This window comes from Canis lupus, chromosome 7 (genome assembly GCF_048164855.1).
Source record: "Canis lupus baileyi chromosome 7, mCanLup2.hap1, whole genome shotgun sequence".
NCBI lineage: Eukaryota > Metazoa > Chordata > Mammalia > Carnivora > Canidae > Canis > Canis lupus.
The window spans coordinates 70,737,663-70,757,838 of record NC_132844.1 but is presented as its reverse complement, the minus strand read 5'-3'; the positions used below and the strand labels follow the sequence as shown (position 1 = coordinate 70,757,838).

Sequence of the window (20,176 nt, the reverse complement as noted above, 5' to 3'; positions counted from 1 at the left end):
CTGACAATGTGGAAGATCATCATGGAAAGGGGAAGGGTAGACACATTTACTTGCATGGGCTTTTTCCTTCTTCTTCCTCTGTTATCACTCTGGCTAATAAATTGGCTCTAGACTGCCACAATCCGACACAGTATGGTAGCAGTTTTATGCTTTTCTTGCTTACAAAATGGATCAAAGCGTTCCCCTCTTTGTTCCATGCACAGATAATGATATCTTCCATTTACAAATAGAGTTTTGTTTTTTTTAATCTTAGTTCCTGAGAACGGTAATAAAAATATAAACAGAGTTTCAGAGCTTAGGTATCAATCATCTATTTTCTAATATAGCATACTTTAGATTTTACAGACTAGGAAATTAAGACCTAGAGAGGTTAACTGATATTCCCAAATAATTAACCTAAAAAGGACTCAGAGTCAGACGAGAAATGTCTGCTGATTTTAAATTCAGTTCTTGTGGAATCAGAAAAAACTCTATTTGAATAGCCAGGGGAATATTAAAAAAGAAAACCATAGCTGGGGGCATCACAATGCCAGATTTCAGGTTGTACTACAAAGCTGTGGTCATCAAGACAGTGTGGTACTGGCACAAAAACAGACACATAGATCAATGGAACAGAATAGAGAATCCAGAAGTGGACCCTCAACTCTATGGTCAGGTAATATTTGACAAAGCAGGAAAGACTATCCACTGGAAAAAAGTCTCTTCAATAAATGGTACTGGGAAAACTGGACAGCCACATGCAGAAGAATGAAACTAGACCATTCTCTTATACCATACAAAAAGATAAACTCAAAATGGATGAAAGCTCTAAATGTGAGACAAGAATCCACCAAAATCCTAGAAGAGAACGCAGGCAACATCCATTTTGAACTTGGCCACAGCAACTTCTTGCAAGATACATCCATAAAGGCAAGGGAAACAAAAGAAAAAATGAATTATTGGAACTTCATCAAGATCAAAATCTTCTGGGTGACGGGCACAGAGGTGGGACCTTGACGGGATGAGCACTGGGTGTTATTCTGTATGTTGGCAAATTGAACACCAATAAAAAATAAATTTATAAAAGAAAAAGAATACAGTATACAATACAAATAAAAAAAAAGAAGGTGTGGTCTATGTATACAATGGAATATTACTCAGCCATTAGAAAGGACAAATACCCACCATTTGCTTCTACGTGGATGAAACTAGAGGGTATTATGCTGAGTGAAATAAGTTAATCGGAGAAGGACAAACATTATATGGTCTCATTCATTTGGAGAATACAAAAGTTAGTGAAAGGGAATAAAGGGGAAAGGAGAGAAAATGAGTGAAAATATCAGTGAGGGCGACAAAACATGAGAGACACCTAACTCTGGGAAATGAACAAGGGGTAGTGGAAAGGGGAAAGTGGGAGGGAGGTTGGGATGACTTGGTGATCAGCACTGAGGGGGGCACTTGATGGGATGAGCACTGGGTGTTATGCTATGTGTTGGAAAATTGAACTCCCATAAAAAAATAAATAAATTCAGTTCTTTCCACATCATAATGTTATGTCCCCTGCTTATGGATATTTTGAGTGGGTCTTCAGATGGTCACAGAGTATCTTCTCTGGTGTAACTATTACTTAAAGCATGATTTTACCCAAAAGAAAGTATTTCCTCTTACTTCTTAGGTCTGTTTATCTGAGGGGAAGACTTAAGAACAGGAACTCTGGAAATTCAAGATTTCAAGGAATTGAATTCAATGAATTCAAGACAGTCAATTATTTGTTTAGCTGAAAAAAGAAATGTAGAATGTATAGGTTGTTCACTTTAATTGCTTGATAATCTTAGTATGGGTCATTGTTCCCTAAGCATGATACCTATTTCATTCTAAAGGACTTGATGTGCCAAATTATAATCAGTGGGCTCTTTTCTGTTGCTCTTCAGCAATATTTAGTATTTATCTTATTTAATATGTAGAATGATGACATGTAATGATGTGAGTACATTGTGACTCCCTATTCTTCCCACATTACTCTCTAAAACAATTTGATAGCCATAGGAAGGCCAGCTGTTAGAAAATGGGGGAATTTTGAAACTCCTGGTTCTATAGAGATCTTCACGGAGCAAGAGTAGGAAAAACTTTTCCTTGAAGCTATAGTAGAGATGAGGTGTTAGTACTAATTTAAGAGCTTTTCTTGTGGCCTGGGGAAAATATCAAGATTTCCTGGTTCATTAGCAGAGTGTAGCATATGAAAAACTGTGAAGCACACTGGGAAAAGCTGTCCTTTTCCACTCATTTGTGTTCCTGGGAGAGTATTCTTGATCCTACCCATAGTGCTGAGCCAGATTTCTCCCAGTTCTTATTTTTAAGGAAGAGCTAGCTAAGGGAGGACATGGAAATAAGAAAACTTCCTTTCTGTATCTCAATATAAGAACAAGAATTTACCATTTTGTACACAGAAAATCAATAATAAAAGCCCATCCTACCATGACTTCTATGGCATAGTGATTGCCAATGGGTGAGAAATCCTAAGAGTTGGTTAGTTAATCTGATGGCTAAGAGCAAATTTTCCTGAAGAAGTAAAGAAATATATGTCACTCAAAAGCTGGAGGGAGGAAAACCAAGTTGGATGTCTAAAACATGTCTTCTAGGGAAGTAGAACTAATAAAAGCTCAAAGAAGAGTACTAAGATAAAAATTGTTAAAGGTAGTAAAAATCAGCCTAACAAAAAAGATATTTGAATTTATCTTGGGTTTGGTGATAAGTTTTTGGATATAACACTTCACATCTATGAAAGAAATAATTGATAATCTGTATTTTATTAAAATTAATTTTTTTTTTGTTTTGTGAAAGACATTGATAGGCCACAGATTGGGACAAAGTCTTTGCAAAAGACCTATCTGATACAAGCCAAAATATACAAAGGACTCTTGAACCTTCATAATAAGAAAAAGGAACACCTTGGTTGAAAATGTACAAAAAATCTGAATAGATACTTCACCAAAGAAGATACACAGATGACAAATATATGAATAGGTGCTCCACATCCTGCCTCATCAGGAAAATGTAAATAAAAAAAAAACAAAAAACGAGAAACCACTGCCTACCTGTTAGAATGGGCAAAACCTCTGACATCATCAAATGGTAGCAAGGAGGTGGAACAACAGAAACTCTAATTCATTGTTGGTGGGAATGTAGATGGTATATTTCCTTTGGTATAGCTTGATGATTTCATGGAAATTTTACTATGTGATCAGGCAGTCCTGTACCTTGGTATTCCCCAAGGAGTTGGAAACATATCCACACAGAAATCTGCACATGAATATGTATAGCAGCTCTATCCATCATTGAAAAAACTTGGAAGCAAGTAAGGTATCCTTCAGTAGGTGAATGGGTAAATGAACTGTGGTACACACATACAATGGAATATTATTCAGTGCTAAAATGATGTGAGCTATGACCTCAATTCCCTTATGAATAAAAAGACAAACTGAGCTCAAAGTTAGCAGAAGGAAGGAAACAATAAGGATTAAATCAGAAATAAATGAAATGAAGAACAGGAAAACAATAGAAAGTATTAACAAACTAAGAGTTGGTTCTTTGAAAAGATAAAATTGACAAACTTTAAGCTAGGCTAACCTAGGAAAAAAAAAAGGAGGACCTAAATCAAGATTATAGGGATCCCTGGGTGGCGCAGCGGTTTGGCGCCTGCCTTTGGCCCAGGGCGCGATCCTGGAAACCCGGGATCGAGTCCCACATAGGGCTCCCGGTGCATGGAGCCTGCTTCTCCCTCCGCCTATGTCTCTGCCTCTCTCTCACTCTCTCTGTGTGACTATCATAAATAAATAAAAAATTAAAAAAATAAATCAAGATTATAAATGAAAGAGAAGACATTATATCTAGTACTACAGAAATATAAAGGATTATAGAAGCTATTATGAACAACTATATGCCAACAAACTGGACAGCCTAGAAGAAATGGGAAAATACTTAGAAACATGTAACCTACCAAGATTAAAACAAGGAGAAATAGAAAATCTGAACAGACTTATTACTAGTAAGGTGATTGAATCAAATAAAAAAAAAATCTCCCGACAAAGAAAATCCCAGAACCAGATGACTTCATTGTTGAATTTTACCAAAAATTTAAAGAAAAATTAATGCCAATACTTCTCAAACTCTTCCAAAAATAAAGGAGGAAGGAACACTATCAAAATCATTTTATGAGGCCAGCGTTATTCTGATTACAAAGCCAGAAAATGACACTATGAGATAAGAAACTACAGGTCCATGTCTCTGATGAATATGGATGCAAAAACTGTCAATAAAATACTAACAAAAAGAATTCAGCAGCATATTAAAGCAGCATTCACCAGGTTGGGTGGAATTTATTCCTGGGATGCAAGGATGGTTCAACACATTCAAATCAATGAATGTGATATGTCAAATTCATATCTATATCGAATATAGAATGAAAGAAAAATCTTTCTATAGGTGCAGAAAAAATATTTGACAAAATTCAACACAATTCACAATAAAACCTCAAAATTTAGCATAGAGGGAGCTTAACTCAATCTTGTTAAGGCCATGTATGATAAGCCTGCAGCACAGCTAATGTTATACTTAATGGTGAAAGGTTGAAAGCTTTTCCTCTAAAATTAGGAACAAGACAAGGATTTCCATTGTCAGGCAAGAAAAAGAAATAAAAGGCATCAGAGTTGGAAAGGAAAAAGCAAAATTATATTTTGCTGGTGACATGATTTTATACATATATAAAATCCTGAAGACTCAACCAAAAAACTGTTAGATCTAATCAACAAATTTAGTAAAGTTGCAGGATACAAAATTCATCTACAAAAATCAGTAGTGTTCCTTTACACTAATAACAAATTGTCTGAAAAAAGAAATAAAGGAAACAATCTCACTTACAATAGCATTAAAAACAATTACTTAGGAATAAATTTAACTGAGGATATGAAAGATGTGTACACTGAAAACTACAAGATATTAGTGCAAAAAATTAAATAAGATGCAAATAAAGTGGAAAGTTATCTTGTGTTTAGAAAATGGAAAAATACTATTAAAATGTACATTTTGCCAAAGGCCATCTGTAGTTTCAGTGCAATCCCTATGAAGATTCCGATGGCTGTATCCTTTGCTGTGCAGAAGCTTCTTATCTTGATGAAGTCCCAATAGTTCATTTTTGCTTTTGTTTCTTTTGACTTCGTGGATGAATCTCGCAAGAAGTTACTGTGGCTGAGTTCAAAAAGGGTGTTGCCTGTGTTCTCCTCTAGGATTTTGATGGAATCCTGTCTTACATTTAGATCTTTCATACATTTTGAGTTTATCTTTGTGTATGGTGCAAGAGAGTGGTCTAGTTTCATTCTTTTGCATGTGGATGTCCAATTTTCCCAGCACCATTTATTGAAGAGACTGTCTTTCTTCCAATGGATAGTCTTTCCTCCTTTATCGAATATCAGTTGACCATAAAGTTGAAGGTCCACTTCTGGATTCTCTATTCTGTTCCATTGATCTATGTGTCTGTTTTTGTGCCAGTACCACACTGTCTTGATGACCACAGCTTTGTAGTACAACCTGAAGTCTGGCAATGTGATGCCCCCAGCTATGGTATTCTTTTTTAAAATTCCCCTGGCTATTCAGGGTCTTTTCTGATTCCACGCAAATCTTAAAATAATTTGTTCTAACTCTCTGAAGAAAGTCCATGGTATTTTGATAGGGATTGCATTAAACATGTAAATTGCCCTGGGTAACATTGACATTTTCGCAATATTAATTCTGCCAATCCATGAGCATGGAATATTTTTCCATCTCTTTGTGTCTTCCTCAATTTCTTTCAGAAGTGTTCTATAGTTTTTAGGGTATAGATCCTTTACCTCTTTGGTTAGGTTTATTCCTAGGTATCTTATGCTTTTGGGTGCAATTGTAAATGGGATGCAGAGAAAAGGGAACCCTCTTACACTGTTGGTGGGGATGTGAACTGGTGCAGCCACTCTGGAAAACTGTATGGAGGTTCCTCAAAGAGTTAAAAATAGACCTGCCCTACGACCCAGCAATTGCACTGCTGGGGATTTACCCCAAAGATACAGATGCAATGAAACGCCGGGACACATGCACCCCGATGTTTCTAGCAGCAATGTCCACAATAGCCAAACTGTGGAAGGAGCTTCGGTGTCCATCGAAAGATGAATGGATAAAGAAGATGTGGTCTATGTATACAATGGAATATTACTCAGCCATTAGAAATGACAAATACCCACCATTTGCTTCAACGTGGATGGAACTGGAGGGAATTATGCTGAGTGAAGTAAGTCAATTGGAGAAGGACAAACATTATATGTTCTCATTCATTTGGGGAATATAAATAATAGTGAAAGGGAATATAAGAGAAGGGAGAAGAAATGTGTGGGAAATATCAGAAAGGGAGACAGAACATAAAGACTCCTAACTCTGGGAAACAAACTAGGGGTGGAGGAAGGGGAGGAGGGTGGGGGGTGGGGGTGAGTGGGTGATGGGCACTGAGGGGGGCACTTGACGGGATGAGCACTGGGTGTTATTCTGTATGTTGGTAAATTGAACACCAATAAAAAATAAATTTATTAAAAAAACCAAAATTTGAATAATTCTACAAGATTTAAAGTAATTGCCTCTTAATTAAAAATCTCATAAGAAATACCCCACACCCAGATGGTGACATTAGTGAATCTACCAAATGTTTGAGATCGAGCTCTTCCATGTAATAGAAAAAACCTAATTCCCCCTCCATTTTATGAAGCCAGAGTATCCAGGATACCAAAACCGAATAAGGACATTTTTCAAAAGGAAAGATACAGGTGAATATTTTTCATGAAAATGTAAAAATCGTAAACACATTATTAGTAAACTAAATCAAACCCTCCCCTTCACATATATGTTATCATGACCAAGTCTGGTTTATTTCAGAAATGCAAGATTAGTTTAACACTCAAAAGGCTCAATTGCTGTCAGCATGATAATAGTGGAATAAAGAATAATCATGTGATCATCTTAGTAGATGTAGAAGTATCAAATTTATTCATAATAAAAACTCTTAGAAAATAAATAGAAGACAAGCAAGACTAGAATACCTACAGTAAATATAATTCTGACTAAAGTGTTGACAGCTTTTCCTCTGACGTTAGTAACAGGAAAATGAAGCTTGCCATTGCAATTTCTATTCAAAATAGAGTTCTTAGCCATTGGAAGAAGACAACAAAAAGAAATGCTAAACAGTGCCATTCCAAAAGAAGAAACGAAACTTGGTATTTGCAGATGACCAGGTTGTGAATATAGAACATTCATAATAATATAGATTACGTGAATAATAGATTAGAATCAAAATTGCTGAATGTAAAGTTAATATAAAAATTCAGTTGTATTTTATATAAAAACAAAAATTAAATGGAATTTTAAAAAAGTTATAATTTACAATAATGTAAAAATTTATTAAATTTTAAGGTATTGAAGGATATGCAAGACCTCAACATAGGAAACTATAAAACTATACTCAGAAAAATTAAAGACTGATACATGGAAAGAAAGATCTTATTAATGGGTTGGAAGACTCATAAAGATGTAAATTATCCCCAAATAAACTATAGATTCAATGCAATTCTAAACAAAATGCTTGCAGGTTTTTCCTTTCCTTTTCTTGTTTGGTGTGTGTGTGTATGTGTGTATGCATGTGACTTAAAAATCTCTAAAAGATTCTAAAAGGCACACCAAGAAACAGATTCTTAACTATAGAGAACAAACTGCTGGTTACCAGAGGGAATAGGTGTGGGGATGGGCTAAATAGGTGATGGGGATTAAGAACTGCTTTGTGTGAGCACCAAGCATTGCATAGAATTGTTTAATCACTAGATTTTACACCTAAAACTCATATTACAATGTACATAAGCTAACTGGAATTTAAATGAGGACTTAAAAAAAAACAAAGAAAATTAGAGGGAGAACTCAAAGATATATATATGTATGTATATAGTTTACATGGCATAATGTATGTCCAAAAGAGCCAAGGAAACAATAAGAGGAGTAGATCAGGATATGCCTAATAGACATTCAGACTTTCCTACAGCTTGTGTAATCAAAGCAGTATGACACTGACATCGTTTTTTTTTTTTTACTATGACCTCTTAAGATTTCTTAAGATGTTTTTATTCTAATCATCTCCTTTGTAAGATTTCCATATTACAAATATACTATGAATTTGCTTATACATTTCATGAATATATTATACATCTGCCTATGTATTTTATGAATATCTGTAATTTATACATTAATAGAATACAATTTTTTGACCCTCAAGAACCTATTTTTGCTTCCTGGAGGGCATCATTACTGCCATTGAAAGAGTATGATTAAGTGGGAAAAGGTTTATTTTACAAATACTGCTGACAAATTTGATCTCCATCTGGAAGAGAATAAGACTAGACATCAATTTCACACCATAAACAAATAGGTTTAATAAATATGAAAGAAAATTTTTAGGAAAAAAATGAATATGTGTACCACAGTAGTAGAGGAAACCCATTTGAAAGCCTAGAAGCTTTCAGGCTTAAGGCTTACATTTGACCAAATGTAATAAATTTTTGTATAGTAAAATATGCCTTTATTTTATTTCATTTCAGTTAACAATTTTTTTTGCATCTACCATGTGGGAGATACTTTTTTAAGCACTAGCTATTCAGCAGTGAACAAAATATAGTGCTTGTCTTCAGAGTTTATGTTCTATGGGAGCAGAAAGTCAAAAAAATACATGTGAAGTGAAAGTGAAAAATAATGTGAAGTAGTAATAAATGCTATGAAGAAAAAGAAATCAGGACAAAGGGATAGAGAGGGTAGAAATACTGTTTTAGTTAGAGTAGTCATATTTTCGCTGACATCTTAAAGAAGTGAGGAAGTGAGTTGTGCAAATGTTCCAGGAAGACCTGCAGTGGGAACATGCTTGGCAGGTATGGAGAACAATGAAGCCACAGTGTGGCTGCAGCAATGAGGGAGACACTGGGAAATGAGGCTGGAGAAGCCAGAAACTGTGTACTATGAGGCCTTGAAGTCTTGAGAGCTTTGTACTTTTACACTAAAGTGATTGGAAGACCTTTGGAAAGCCTTGAGCAGAGAAGTAATATGATCTAATTTACATTTTAAAAGTAGGATTCTGGGTTGCCTGGGTGGTTCATTTGGTTAAGCATCTGACTCTTCTTGGTTTCAGCTTAAATCATGATGGTGAGAATCAGGATGGTGAGAATCAGGATGGTGAGATGCAGCCCATATTGGGCTCCACATTGGGCATGGGACCTGTTCGAGATTCTCTCTCTCCCTCTCTGCCCTGTCATGTTTGTGTGCTCTCTATCTCAAAATAAAATTAGAAAATAATTAGAACATGGGACGTCTGGGTGGCTCAGTGGTTAAGCGTCTGCCTTCAGCTCAGGGTGTGATCCTATAGTCCTGGGATTGAGTCCCACATTGGGCTCCCTGCATGGAGCCTGCTTCTTCCTCTGCCTGTGTCTCTGCCTCTCTATCTCTCTGTGTCTCTCATGAATAAATAAATAAAATCAGAAAAAAATAATTAGAACAAAAGTATGATTCTGACTTAGTGAGGGACAGTAGGCTGAGAGTGGGGAATGAGATCAAGAGCTCTCTTCAGAGGCTATCACAGCAGTACAGGTGACCTGTGGTGAAGGCTTGGATTACCTGATAAGGAGGTGAGAAGTGTCAGCTTCAGGATATAATTTTAGGGGACAGGATGAATGATTGGATATAGAGCAACAACAAGCAAATTGAGAAAAAAAAATTTGAACACATATGATAGGTGAAAAACATTAATAGACAAAAAGCTTCTACTTGAATTGAAATTGAATAAGAAAAGGACAAACCACCAGTATAGTAAATGAATAATTCACAGAAGAGCAAGTCAAAAAGACTAAGAAGCCTGTAAGAAATGCTCAGTCTCACTAGGTGTTAGGGAAATGCAATCAAAGCAAGAGTTAGACATTACTTTCCCCATGACAGAGACAAAAAAGAGTTAGCTACTACACTTCTCATTATTATTTTTCTCAGTAGCTGCTGTTTGTAGCACCAGTGAGAGTGTGGGGAAAATAGAGCTCAGACATCCTTGGTCAGAATGTGAATGGTTAGGGATTTTGGGGAAAGTGATTACATATTTTCGTTAACATTAAAAATATTTTCATTAGCACTAAAAATATATATTTTCTTTTTCTCTTGACTTTCCAATTTCACTTTTGGAAATCTATCCTAGAGAAATAAAATCCTTAACATGTACCAAGATGTTTATTATAGCACCATTTGGCCCATGGCAAAAAAGCTGAAAAACAAACAAAGTCCATTGTTTTTTTTTTTTTTTTCAAAGTCCATTGTTAAAGAATTGGTTGAATATACAGTAATTCATCCACTCTACTGTAATAATAATGCTTTAGAGTGATGTCCTTTGACTTGGAGTGATGCATGTGACATAATGTTAGGTGAAAAAATCGAGTTGCAGAATGATGTGTGTAGGTTGACTCCATTTGCATATATGTTTATATGAGCATGGATTAAGATAGAGATTCATAGGAAGTTAACACTGATAACATCACAAGTTTTTAATTTTTGCAGAGAAATTTAATAAAGATTTAAATAAAATATTTTTGAGAACTGGGTTACAATGTATATAATCTGTAGTGTGGTATCTCTTAGATTTTACTTCCTAGCCTTGTCAGATGGTTAAGATTTTGGATGATGATGGATAAGTTCTCAAACACTAGAAAAACAGGCTTCTATTTCTTCAAAACCTAATTGGGACCCATCAGGTACAGAGTAGCGACATTGGCTGATTCTCCTATTCTTAATTGTTTTATTTTATTTTTTTTAAAATTTTTATTTACTTATGATAGTCACAGAGAGAGAGAGAGAGGCAGAGACATAGGCAGAGGGAGAAGCAGGCACCATGCACAAGGAGCCCAACGTGGGATTCGATCCTGGGTCTCCAGGATCGCGCCCTGGGCCAAAGGCAGGCGCTAAACCGCTGCGCCACCCAGGGATCCCCCTTAATTGTTTTAAAACGAGGGTAATGAAATTTCATCCAATGTAAAACTGAATATTCTGATCAATTTTTCAGTTTAACCTTTTATCCCTTTGAATCCTGTTTTAAATTCTATGCTTTTCCTTTTTTTTTTTTTTTTTAAGATTTTATTTATTTATTCATCACACACACATACACACACACAGACACAGGCAGAAGGAGGCTGCATGCAGGGAGCCCAATGTGGGACTTGATCCCAGGACTCTGGGATCATGCCCTGAGCCAAAGGCAGATGCTCAACCCCTAAGCCATCCAGGAATCCTGCTTTTCCTTTTTTCACCAGTTCCCTGTATTCATTTCTTAGATATGCTAGTTATAACCTGGGGCAGGAGATATTTGTGAGCAAAGGTAAATTGCACTTTTAATGCAGTTCTAACCTAGGAAATCTTTAATTGGGGTAAGAGCCGCATTATCTGATTTTACATAAATTGTTTACTTCCCAATATCTTGGCATTTCCTATTCAGCTTTGTTATCTTAAAACTCAATTTCCTGCTTTTCCTTACATATGTTATGCTCTTTTCCTACACATAAAATGACTAAAGGTAAGACGTCTACTCATTCTTTTTTCTGTTTATTGAGATAAAACTGACAAAAATTGTACATATTTAAGGTAGAAGACTTGATCCCCTCCACCGAGTTTTGTTGAGCTGTAATTGACATACAACATAGTTTAAGTTTAAAGTGTTTGACCTAATGATATATGTATATATTATGAAATGATTACCATAATAAGTTTAGTTAACATGGGTCACCTCACATGGTTACAAATTTTCTTTTTTCCTCGTGATAAGAACTTTTAAGATCTAAGCAGGGCATTTGTGAACAGGGATTTGACATGTATATTAGCGTATTTGTGAAACAAAATTTACCACTTAATTTTTTAAGTCCTACTTTTCTATCTTTATATCTAAATTATCTTGAAATTGCATGTACTTATTCATTTTCCTAGTATTTGCATCATTTTGCTAAGCATGGTGTTATTTTGATAGCTCACTCCTTTCTCCTTCCTTCTTCTAGGGTCCTTTAAAACTTCCATACCTGTATCTGTAAGGGAAGATTAGCAATTGTTTTTAACTGGCCTGCCTTTTGGTGGCCTTTAGAGAATGGCAAACAATTTTCATAGTTGTAGTTTCCTACTATATAACTTATATTATTATATTACTTATTTGCCTTCAAGATCTAGCGGAAATGAAAATGTTTGACTTATTTGTTGACAAATTCTGTGGAATATACTTCTTTAACCATCCTTTCTTTAAATTCTCATCTTTCGTTATCAGAACATTTATTGTACAGATTTTCCTTACATCTTCTCATACCTTAATTTTTTTCTTTGACCTATTATATCTAACAGGCTCAGTTCTTGGACCTGTGCTTTTGCTAGCTCTGTACTTTCTTCTTTGGGGAACTCATTTATTCTATGGCTTCAGTTATCTCTACCGGACGGACTTCAGCTTCCTCTCAAATGACAAGTGTTAGTTTGTTTAACTCAGCAATTTGTTATTGCCTCCCTGTCCTACAAGTTAGCTCCCAGTTTGTTATGGATTTTCTGTCACCCAGTTTCAAAAGTTATGAAATAATCATTTTTTTCTTTTCCCTACTTATATGTAGTCATCATGAAGTAGTGATTTCTTCTTTGAAAAAATACCTCATATCTATCCCTTCTATTTAGACTCTTTCCATCACTTATTACCCCAAACATCTCTTCACTAGATTTACTATCTATGATGTTTCTCCTCCTCAGTCTATTTTGTACAATCACAAGGTTGCACACTTTAGTAATGCAACCTTATTCACCTAACTCTCCTTCCCAAATACCCTAGAAGGCTTCCCAGTTGCCTGATGAATAAAGTATAAATTCCTAGTTCGTTTTCATATTCCTTCAGAATCTTCTTCTAACTCTCCTTTACAGAATTGTATCCAGAGTGCTTCTTCTGAGCCTGCTGTAACGATAAAATTGCCTACTTCTCCTAGAGCATGGTGTGGCAGCATTGAATTCTTTTGCCTTTCTTGTACTTTTCCTACCTCACTCAGTGTATCAACATCTTATCCATCTTTCAAGACACATATACCAACCACCATTCCCTTCCCCACGAAGCTGTCCCCTTTATCTTCTTGTTCCAAGAGGCTGCTAACTCATACCATCCATCTAAACTACAATTTGACAGATTTTACTTTTAAAAGATTATCCTGTGTACACATATTATATCACTATATGTGTTAAAAGCTATTTTATTGCAGAGTCAGACATATATTTCTGTAACCCTAATTGCTAGAACGGTGCCTCATGAACATTGAGCTTAGCATGAGGAGCATTGATTGGTTGATTGGTTACACTGTCACTGAGTTAATATCATCATTGCCAAAGGAAATTATACATTTCTTTAATCAGAATGTTTTATTTCAGAAAGTATCCAGTCTTTCTTGACTAAGCCCATAAAAGTATCAACTTAGAAAACCAAGAATTAAAAGGTGAGATTTGTGGTTAAGAGGACTAAAAATGGTGAAACATCTATAGTAGGCACTCTATAGATGTATAAATTAAAGAGATTTTATAATTATGATCCATTTAGCAATAACTGGGTTGTGACTTGTATCTGGAGGATGGGAATCAGAAAAATCAGTTGACTTTATGAGCCTTCTTTTATTTTACCCTTACTCTTTTCATCTTTTTGTTGTACTTTCTTCCCTTACTTATCTTTGCTCCTTAGTGAACCTTCTTTTTTTTTACTCTTGACTTCTGATTCTTTCCTTCTTTTAACTTTGTACTTTTCTACATCCCTTTTTTTCATAGCATCATTTTCTTCTGTATCTTTCTTCTTCCTTGCATCTTCCTTTCCTTTGTCTTGCTTTATTTGATCCTCAGAATTCTCTTCCTTTACTTGAGATTCCTGAACTTGCAGTATTTCAGACCCACTTTTCTCTACTTGGTACTCCTGCTCTTGTGGTATTCCATCTTCATTATTTTCTACTTGGTAGTCCTGTCCTTCTGGTATTCCAGCTTCATTACTCTCTACTTGGGACTCTTGTCCTTCTGATATTCCAGCTTCATTATTCTCTACTTGGGACTCCTGTCCTTGTGGTATTCTGGACTCTCTCCTCTTTACTTGGGTTTCCTCTCCTTTTGGTATTCCCATGTCACTCATTTTTACTTGGTCTTCCTCTCTTAGTATCCTGGTCTCACTCTCCTTTTCTATGATCTCCATTCCTATCCTTCCATTCTCCAACTCAATGCCTTTTGTTTTCCATTTTGACTCTGTTTTGTGCCTTGATGTCAAGGATTCATCAGAATCTATGACTAAAATTTCCTTCTTTAGTGTTTTCTTGTTTTCTTCTTGGCTGCTCTCAGACTTTGTAGTGGCTCCATTTTTTAGAATCTGGGCCTTGAAATCTGATTTTTTTGCAAGTTCTGCATCCATGCAACCTGGAAATATAACTGAGCACATAACAAAAGTGCACAATTCAGATATCAAGTACTTTCTCTTTATTGCTACTTTTCCCCCTGATATTGGTTTATTTTTTTTGTCTTAAAACTGAAAAACTGAAGATAGCTTGAGATTTCCTGAAAATATAAAATGATGGAACTCTACACTTAAATTATACAAGTATTGATAATATTCCAGATTCTCTTTAATAAATTGGAAGATTAATGAAAGAAGAGGTAAAATGAACTATAAATGAACTGGCCACTTTTGTTCAGTATATTATGGCTGATAATTAAAGCTTAGTAGCTAAAGGAGGATGTGTTCTGAAAACAAATGGAATTTATTTTTAGAAAAATTGTGGAAAGAAGTAATAATTGTTTCTTAAAATAGAAAAAACTCAAAATATGCTTTGAGTATTGAATATAAGAATGTCCTCTCAAACAAAAGTAATAATAGTACTAGCTGGTAATTATTGGGTACTTATCATACATCAGGCACTCCCTGTTCTGAGCATTTTATATAAAATATTAATTCACTTAATTCTCACAACTAAAAGGGCAGGTACTACTATTATTCCCATTTTACAGATGAAGAAATTGAGTAAATGAATGTGAATATGGCCATGGAGTTATTCAGTGGTGGAGCTGGGATTTGAAACTGGAGTCAGACTTCAGAGTTCAGTCTGTTCCTTATGATAACGGCAAACTTACTTTACAAAAATTTCTGGTCCCTTTTTCCATGTACAGGTAAGTCAGCTCTACTATGTCTCAACTTCTGTGTGATCTAATAAACTGAATTTTTTAGCTTCCACTTTATTTTTTCTTATTTTAGTGATTTGGTTTCCTGGATTAAGAAAAAATAATTTATGCTACCAGGAAAAATTCTGTGGGTTCTTGCTATGGAGGAGTGGCACACCTTCCTATAAGAAAACCTATTTAAAAAAAAAAAAAAAAAAAAAAAAAAAAAAAGAAAACCTATTTAAATATTTAATGGGGTAGAAAGAATACTGAATTTAAAAGCTGAATCAGAACACCTGGGTATAGTATTCTTGCTAGCTGGGTTTGTTTGGGAAAATCAGTTAATCCCCAAAGATTCACCTTCCTTTTTTTTTTTTTTAATTTTTTAAATTGGAGTTCAATTTGCCAACATATAGCATAACACCCAGTGCTCATCCTGTCAAGTGCCCCCCTCAGTGCCTGTCACCCAATCACCCCAACCCCCCCCCCCACCTCCCCTTCCACCACCACTTGTTCCTTTCCCAGAGTTAGGAGTCTCTCATGTTCTGTCTCCCTCTCTGATATTTCCCACTCATTTTCTCTCCTTTCCCCTTTATTCCCTTTCACTATTTTTTATATTCCCCAAATGAATGAGACCATATAAGATTCATCTTCCTTTTATTTTGTTTCCTCTGCCTACTTTAGAGTTAAGGATTCTAAGGAAATATTTAAGAAGCATGGCTTTTACTAACAGACTGTTTCAAATCCTGGCTTCATACCTAACCAGCCAGGTGAGTTTGGGCAAACCTTACTTTCTTATTTGTAAAATGGGTACAATAGTTGTAGGTACTTCACAGAAGTGTTATGAGGATTAAATAATCTAAGTAAAGCACTCAGTATAGTGCATGGAACATAGTAAAATTGTCCAACAAATATTGGCTATTATTACTACCAATTAGATCATACAGGCAAAAACTCTCTCTGATCTATTAAGACAAGGCATTCTTAGTTCCAACCAAATACTTTAGAGAAATGGTTAATTGCTTTACAGGAGGATTTCTTGCTTAAGATTTGACCTTTTTCTTTTCATAGAAAACCTTTTAATATGTTTAGGGTTTGATGTCTGAAATATTGACATACACATAACCAAAAAACAAATAGTAAAACGTGACACACCTGCATTAGATAAGAAGGTAAGTATAAATCAAAAGAGATGTTGTAGTGTTTCCTTTTTGATATTTTAGGTTCTGACACAAAATGAAAATAACACTAAGAATGTTGCAATAATGCTTTACTGTGTTTTTTCCTCCCTAATGTACTGACATTTTATTCTAGACAAAGCCATTTCCAATTTACTAATAAATATCAATAGTAAAATATCCTAAGCATTTTAGTACTTAGAGAGTTCAGAATATTTTGATATCTAACAGTACTACCAGTAGACACTTATTTTTTGGGAGGATGTGGTGTGGTGTGGAAAAGAGCATGTTTTTCCACTGAAGCTTCCAACCTTACAAATTCTGTGGAATGTACTCCTTAACAAGCTAATTTTCTTAATATTTCTTAATATGCATATCTACCATCTCTTGGGAGTTTCATATTTACTACTGTGTACTGCAGACCCATTTTTAAGCTAACTTCACATCCTAAATTATATAGATTTTTGTTAATAAAAATATTCTAGGATTTTATGAAACAATGTTTATTCTAGCTACAATTTTCCTAATTTTATAGTATTTTAAAGAATTTTATTTTTTCCCACTAAACTAAAAAATACTTATAGTCACTTCTAATAGTATCTTCATATCTTTGTTTTAATTCTTTGCTGTATATTTTCTATTTTGAACCTAATAGCATAGGAGAAGTAAGCTGCAAATCATTATTCCATCAAATTCTAAGCTCTTCCCTCTCCCTTCTTTCAAATTTCTAGTTAGTGCATACATCTTTTTTTCCCCTTAGATCTCATAATCTACATGATATAAAGATTTGTAAGCCCTAGCTGAAAGTCCATTTACTGCAGGTGGTAGGCTATATGGCAAAATTCTAATTATAAGGGAATATTTCCCCCAAGATCTTGGCAATTGTTATAATGTATTCAGTGTACCTAAAGATTTTAAGCTGGATTAATTTTTGTTAAAGCTAAAAGATATCATGAATTAGCTATCATAGTAATAATTCTAATTATATAATAACTTTAAATAATGTAGCAACTAAACCATGGCTTTATTAGGAAATTATTCCTATTAGGTTATTAATCCAGTAGCTGCCAGAGAGAGTACACTCAGATCTAGAGCATAAAGATCTGTTAAGCATTAGGAGGATGACTCATTGTAGATCTCAGTCCATGAATTAACATTTAGAAAAAAAAATCATATACTTAGTTAGCTGAATGTGGAGATGAGAAGTTAAGAGAATCAACTTGAGAGGGTGATGAAGTTTAATGAGCTGATCTGTCTTCAATCTTTCTTTGAACCACAAATTAAACTTTAATCTCTTTTCGCTAAAAATATCAACTGGGAAGAATATGTTTGAAATATTCTTGTCAACAAAAATATATCTTTTACAAGAAAAAAATTTTAAAGATTGAACTGATTTTTTTCTGGCAATTTAAAAAAATTCATTAAAAACGAATTCACCTCCAGGGAGGGCCTTGGCCTATGGTCCCTTCTCAAAGCCTTTTTTCTCTTTGTAAAGAAAACACACACTCTTATCACCTTCCCCATGTCATTTGTGAGCTGCAGATACATCATGACTGCTCTGAATGCTTATTCTTCAGAGCAGTCATGCTGTGTTGTGAATGTGAATGCAAAGAAAACAATTATACCTTTCAACTTTTCCTCCTCCCACTCACAAACCCACTCTACTAGTGTGAACTGATAAAGAAGAATGATTAAATATAAAGACATATTTTGTGTTAGTGTTTGGAAAGTTTGAGATGCTAAATTTAAGTTTTGCTTGCTTCCTATGGTTGTACATTTACAGAGTTTTAAGAATTATTATTGTGTTTCATAGGATTTTCTTGAAGAGCTGAGGCATTAAATAATCCTGATGGGAAATCTGAATTTAGAAAACCGTTAAAAGCCAAACATTGATCTAAATGGGATATCTTTTATTTTTATTTTATTTTTTTGATATCTTTTATTTTTAAAATGATTCTTTTGTGTACATTTAATTATATATCTTCCCTAGTGATGTCTATTTGTATTTAGAAACATTTTATTTATAGATATGGTTTCAGGACTAATCCCAAAAAAGGCATTTGTGGTTCAGTATAGAAGGCAATGTGTTGGCACGGAAAGAGTATCTAATTCAGAGACAGGAAGTCTTGGCAGTGCTGTTTACCAATTCTTTAACCTTGGGCAAGTGTCTGAGCAATTTTACTGATCTGTGAAGTGTAGAATAACAATAGCTAGCAGGCAGGCTATGATAAGAATAAGAGATAATATTTTTGAAAATGCCTAGCATGGTGCATAGTATATGGAGGGGCTCAGTACCTACTATTCCTCAAAAGTAGAATTACTTAGAAGGCAAGATAAAGTTTTTTTTTTTTTTTTTGATAAAGTTTTTTTTTAACTAGTTATTTTTTCTGTTAATCGGATTCACTGGGCCTTCACTTATAACGAAAAAAGAGTTCTAAGTTACTAGCAAAGAACTCACACAATTTAGAAACCAATCTTTCTTTCATTATATTTTGCTGGGAGTTAGAAAGGAGATTTTTTTTTCAGAGCCTAGAAGATGGCCAGAGATTACAGCATCCTTTTGTATGAACTTCATCAAATCCTCTACAGCTGTCTCTCCAAAAATAGTTATTTAAAATATTAGAAAATTCTGGAGAATAGGAACATTTAAAATGATCTTAGAAACACAAATCTCTAATTTGGGAGTAGAAACAGCAAATCCAGAAAATATAAACAATGTAAAATATCATGGTTGAGAATAGATAAAGAACTTACCCATAGGAGATATTGCTAAAAATAAAACACAAAAGGTTGATCAGAGGGAATTTTTTAACTCAAGTAAAGTCTCACTCCCTTTTAGAGGAATGCAGAAGCAGCACCTTCAGGTCCTATAAAACCCTCTGTTTCATCCTCAGGAGTGCTGCTGACCAAAGCTCCACATCCTACTTCACAGAGCTGGTTTTCTTTAGGATGCCATTTGCCAATCCATATGCCATTTGCCATATGGGATTGAATCCTAGGTAATATCTATTCTACCAAATTTCAAACTATTGCATTTTCTACTGTAATTGTTCTCTCACAAGTCAGTTTTTTTGCCCACTGTCCTTTAGATCCGTTGAAAAAATGTGTATTGTTGACCAATTTTCAAAATCATCACTTAGTGTCATCCTGACACTTATTTTTTCTGTCAATTTTAGGTGATTTTCTTTTTTTAGTGAAAATTCACCATTGCCAGATGATAGCACAAGGAAAATAGCCTCCCTTGTGGTAAACTAGCTGGGTATACATACTACCAATAATCTTTGGCAGTCGATAACCAGAGTAATGAGACAAGATCATTATCTTTTGTTCCAAAAGAGAAATAGAGAAGAAATTGAAGTATAATAACATCATTTCTTTAAGAAATATTAACTACTCTAAAGTAGAAGAATGTGAAATAAAAAAAAATTGGGTAACAAAAATTCAAAGGTCCTAGACACAGAAATAGGTAAGGCCAAGAAATGATCCAAACTTACTTATTTTTCCAGAACTGTCCACTGAAAGAGACAAAATAAGAATAGTGAAGGTGGGCATCTTTGTCTTATTTCTGATCTTAAGAGGAAAAGCACCCAGTTTTTCACTTTTGAGTGTAATCTTAGCTGTAGGTTTGTCATATGTAGCCTCAATTATGTTAAGGTATATTCTTTGTATACCCAATTCATGCAAAGTTTTGATCATGAAAGGATGTTATGTTTTGTCAAGTGTTTTTCCCACACCTATTGAGATCATATTCTTTT

The 20,176-nt window shown here is 34.6% G+C and overlaps 1 protein-coding gene across 1 annotated transcript in view; it reads right to left on the bottom strand.

The window, feature by feature from the left end:
- The window catches only part of TSBP1 (testis expressed basic protein 1), a 187,841-nt gene that overhangs the window by 92,446 nt on the left and 75,219 nt on the right, over nt 1-20,176 (bottom strand). The window contains exons 26-27 of the mRNA XM_072831640.1: nt 19,916-19,936; nt 19,176-19,190 (exon numbers count right to left, since the gene is read on the bottom strand). Of these exons, the coding sequence (XP_072687741.1) occupies nt 19,176-19,190; nt 19,916-19,936 (36 nt within the window). The remainder of the gene's footprint in view (nt 1-19,175; nt 19,191-19,915; nt 19,937-20,176) is intronic.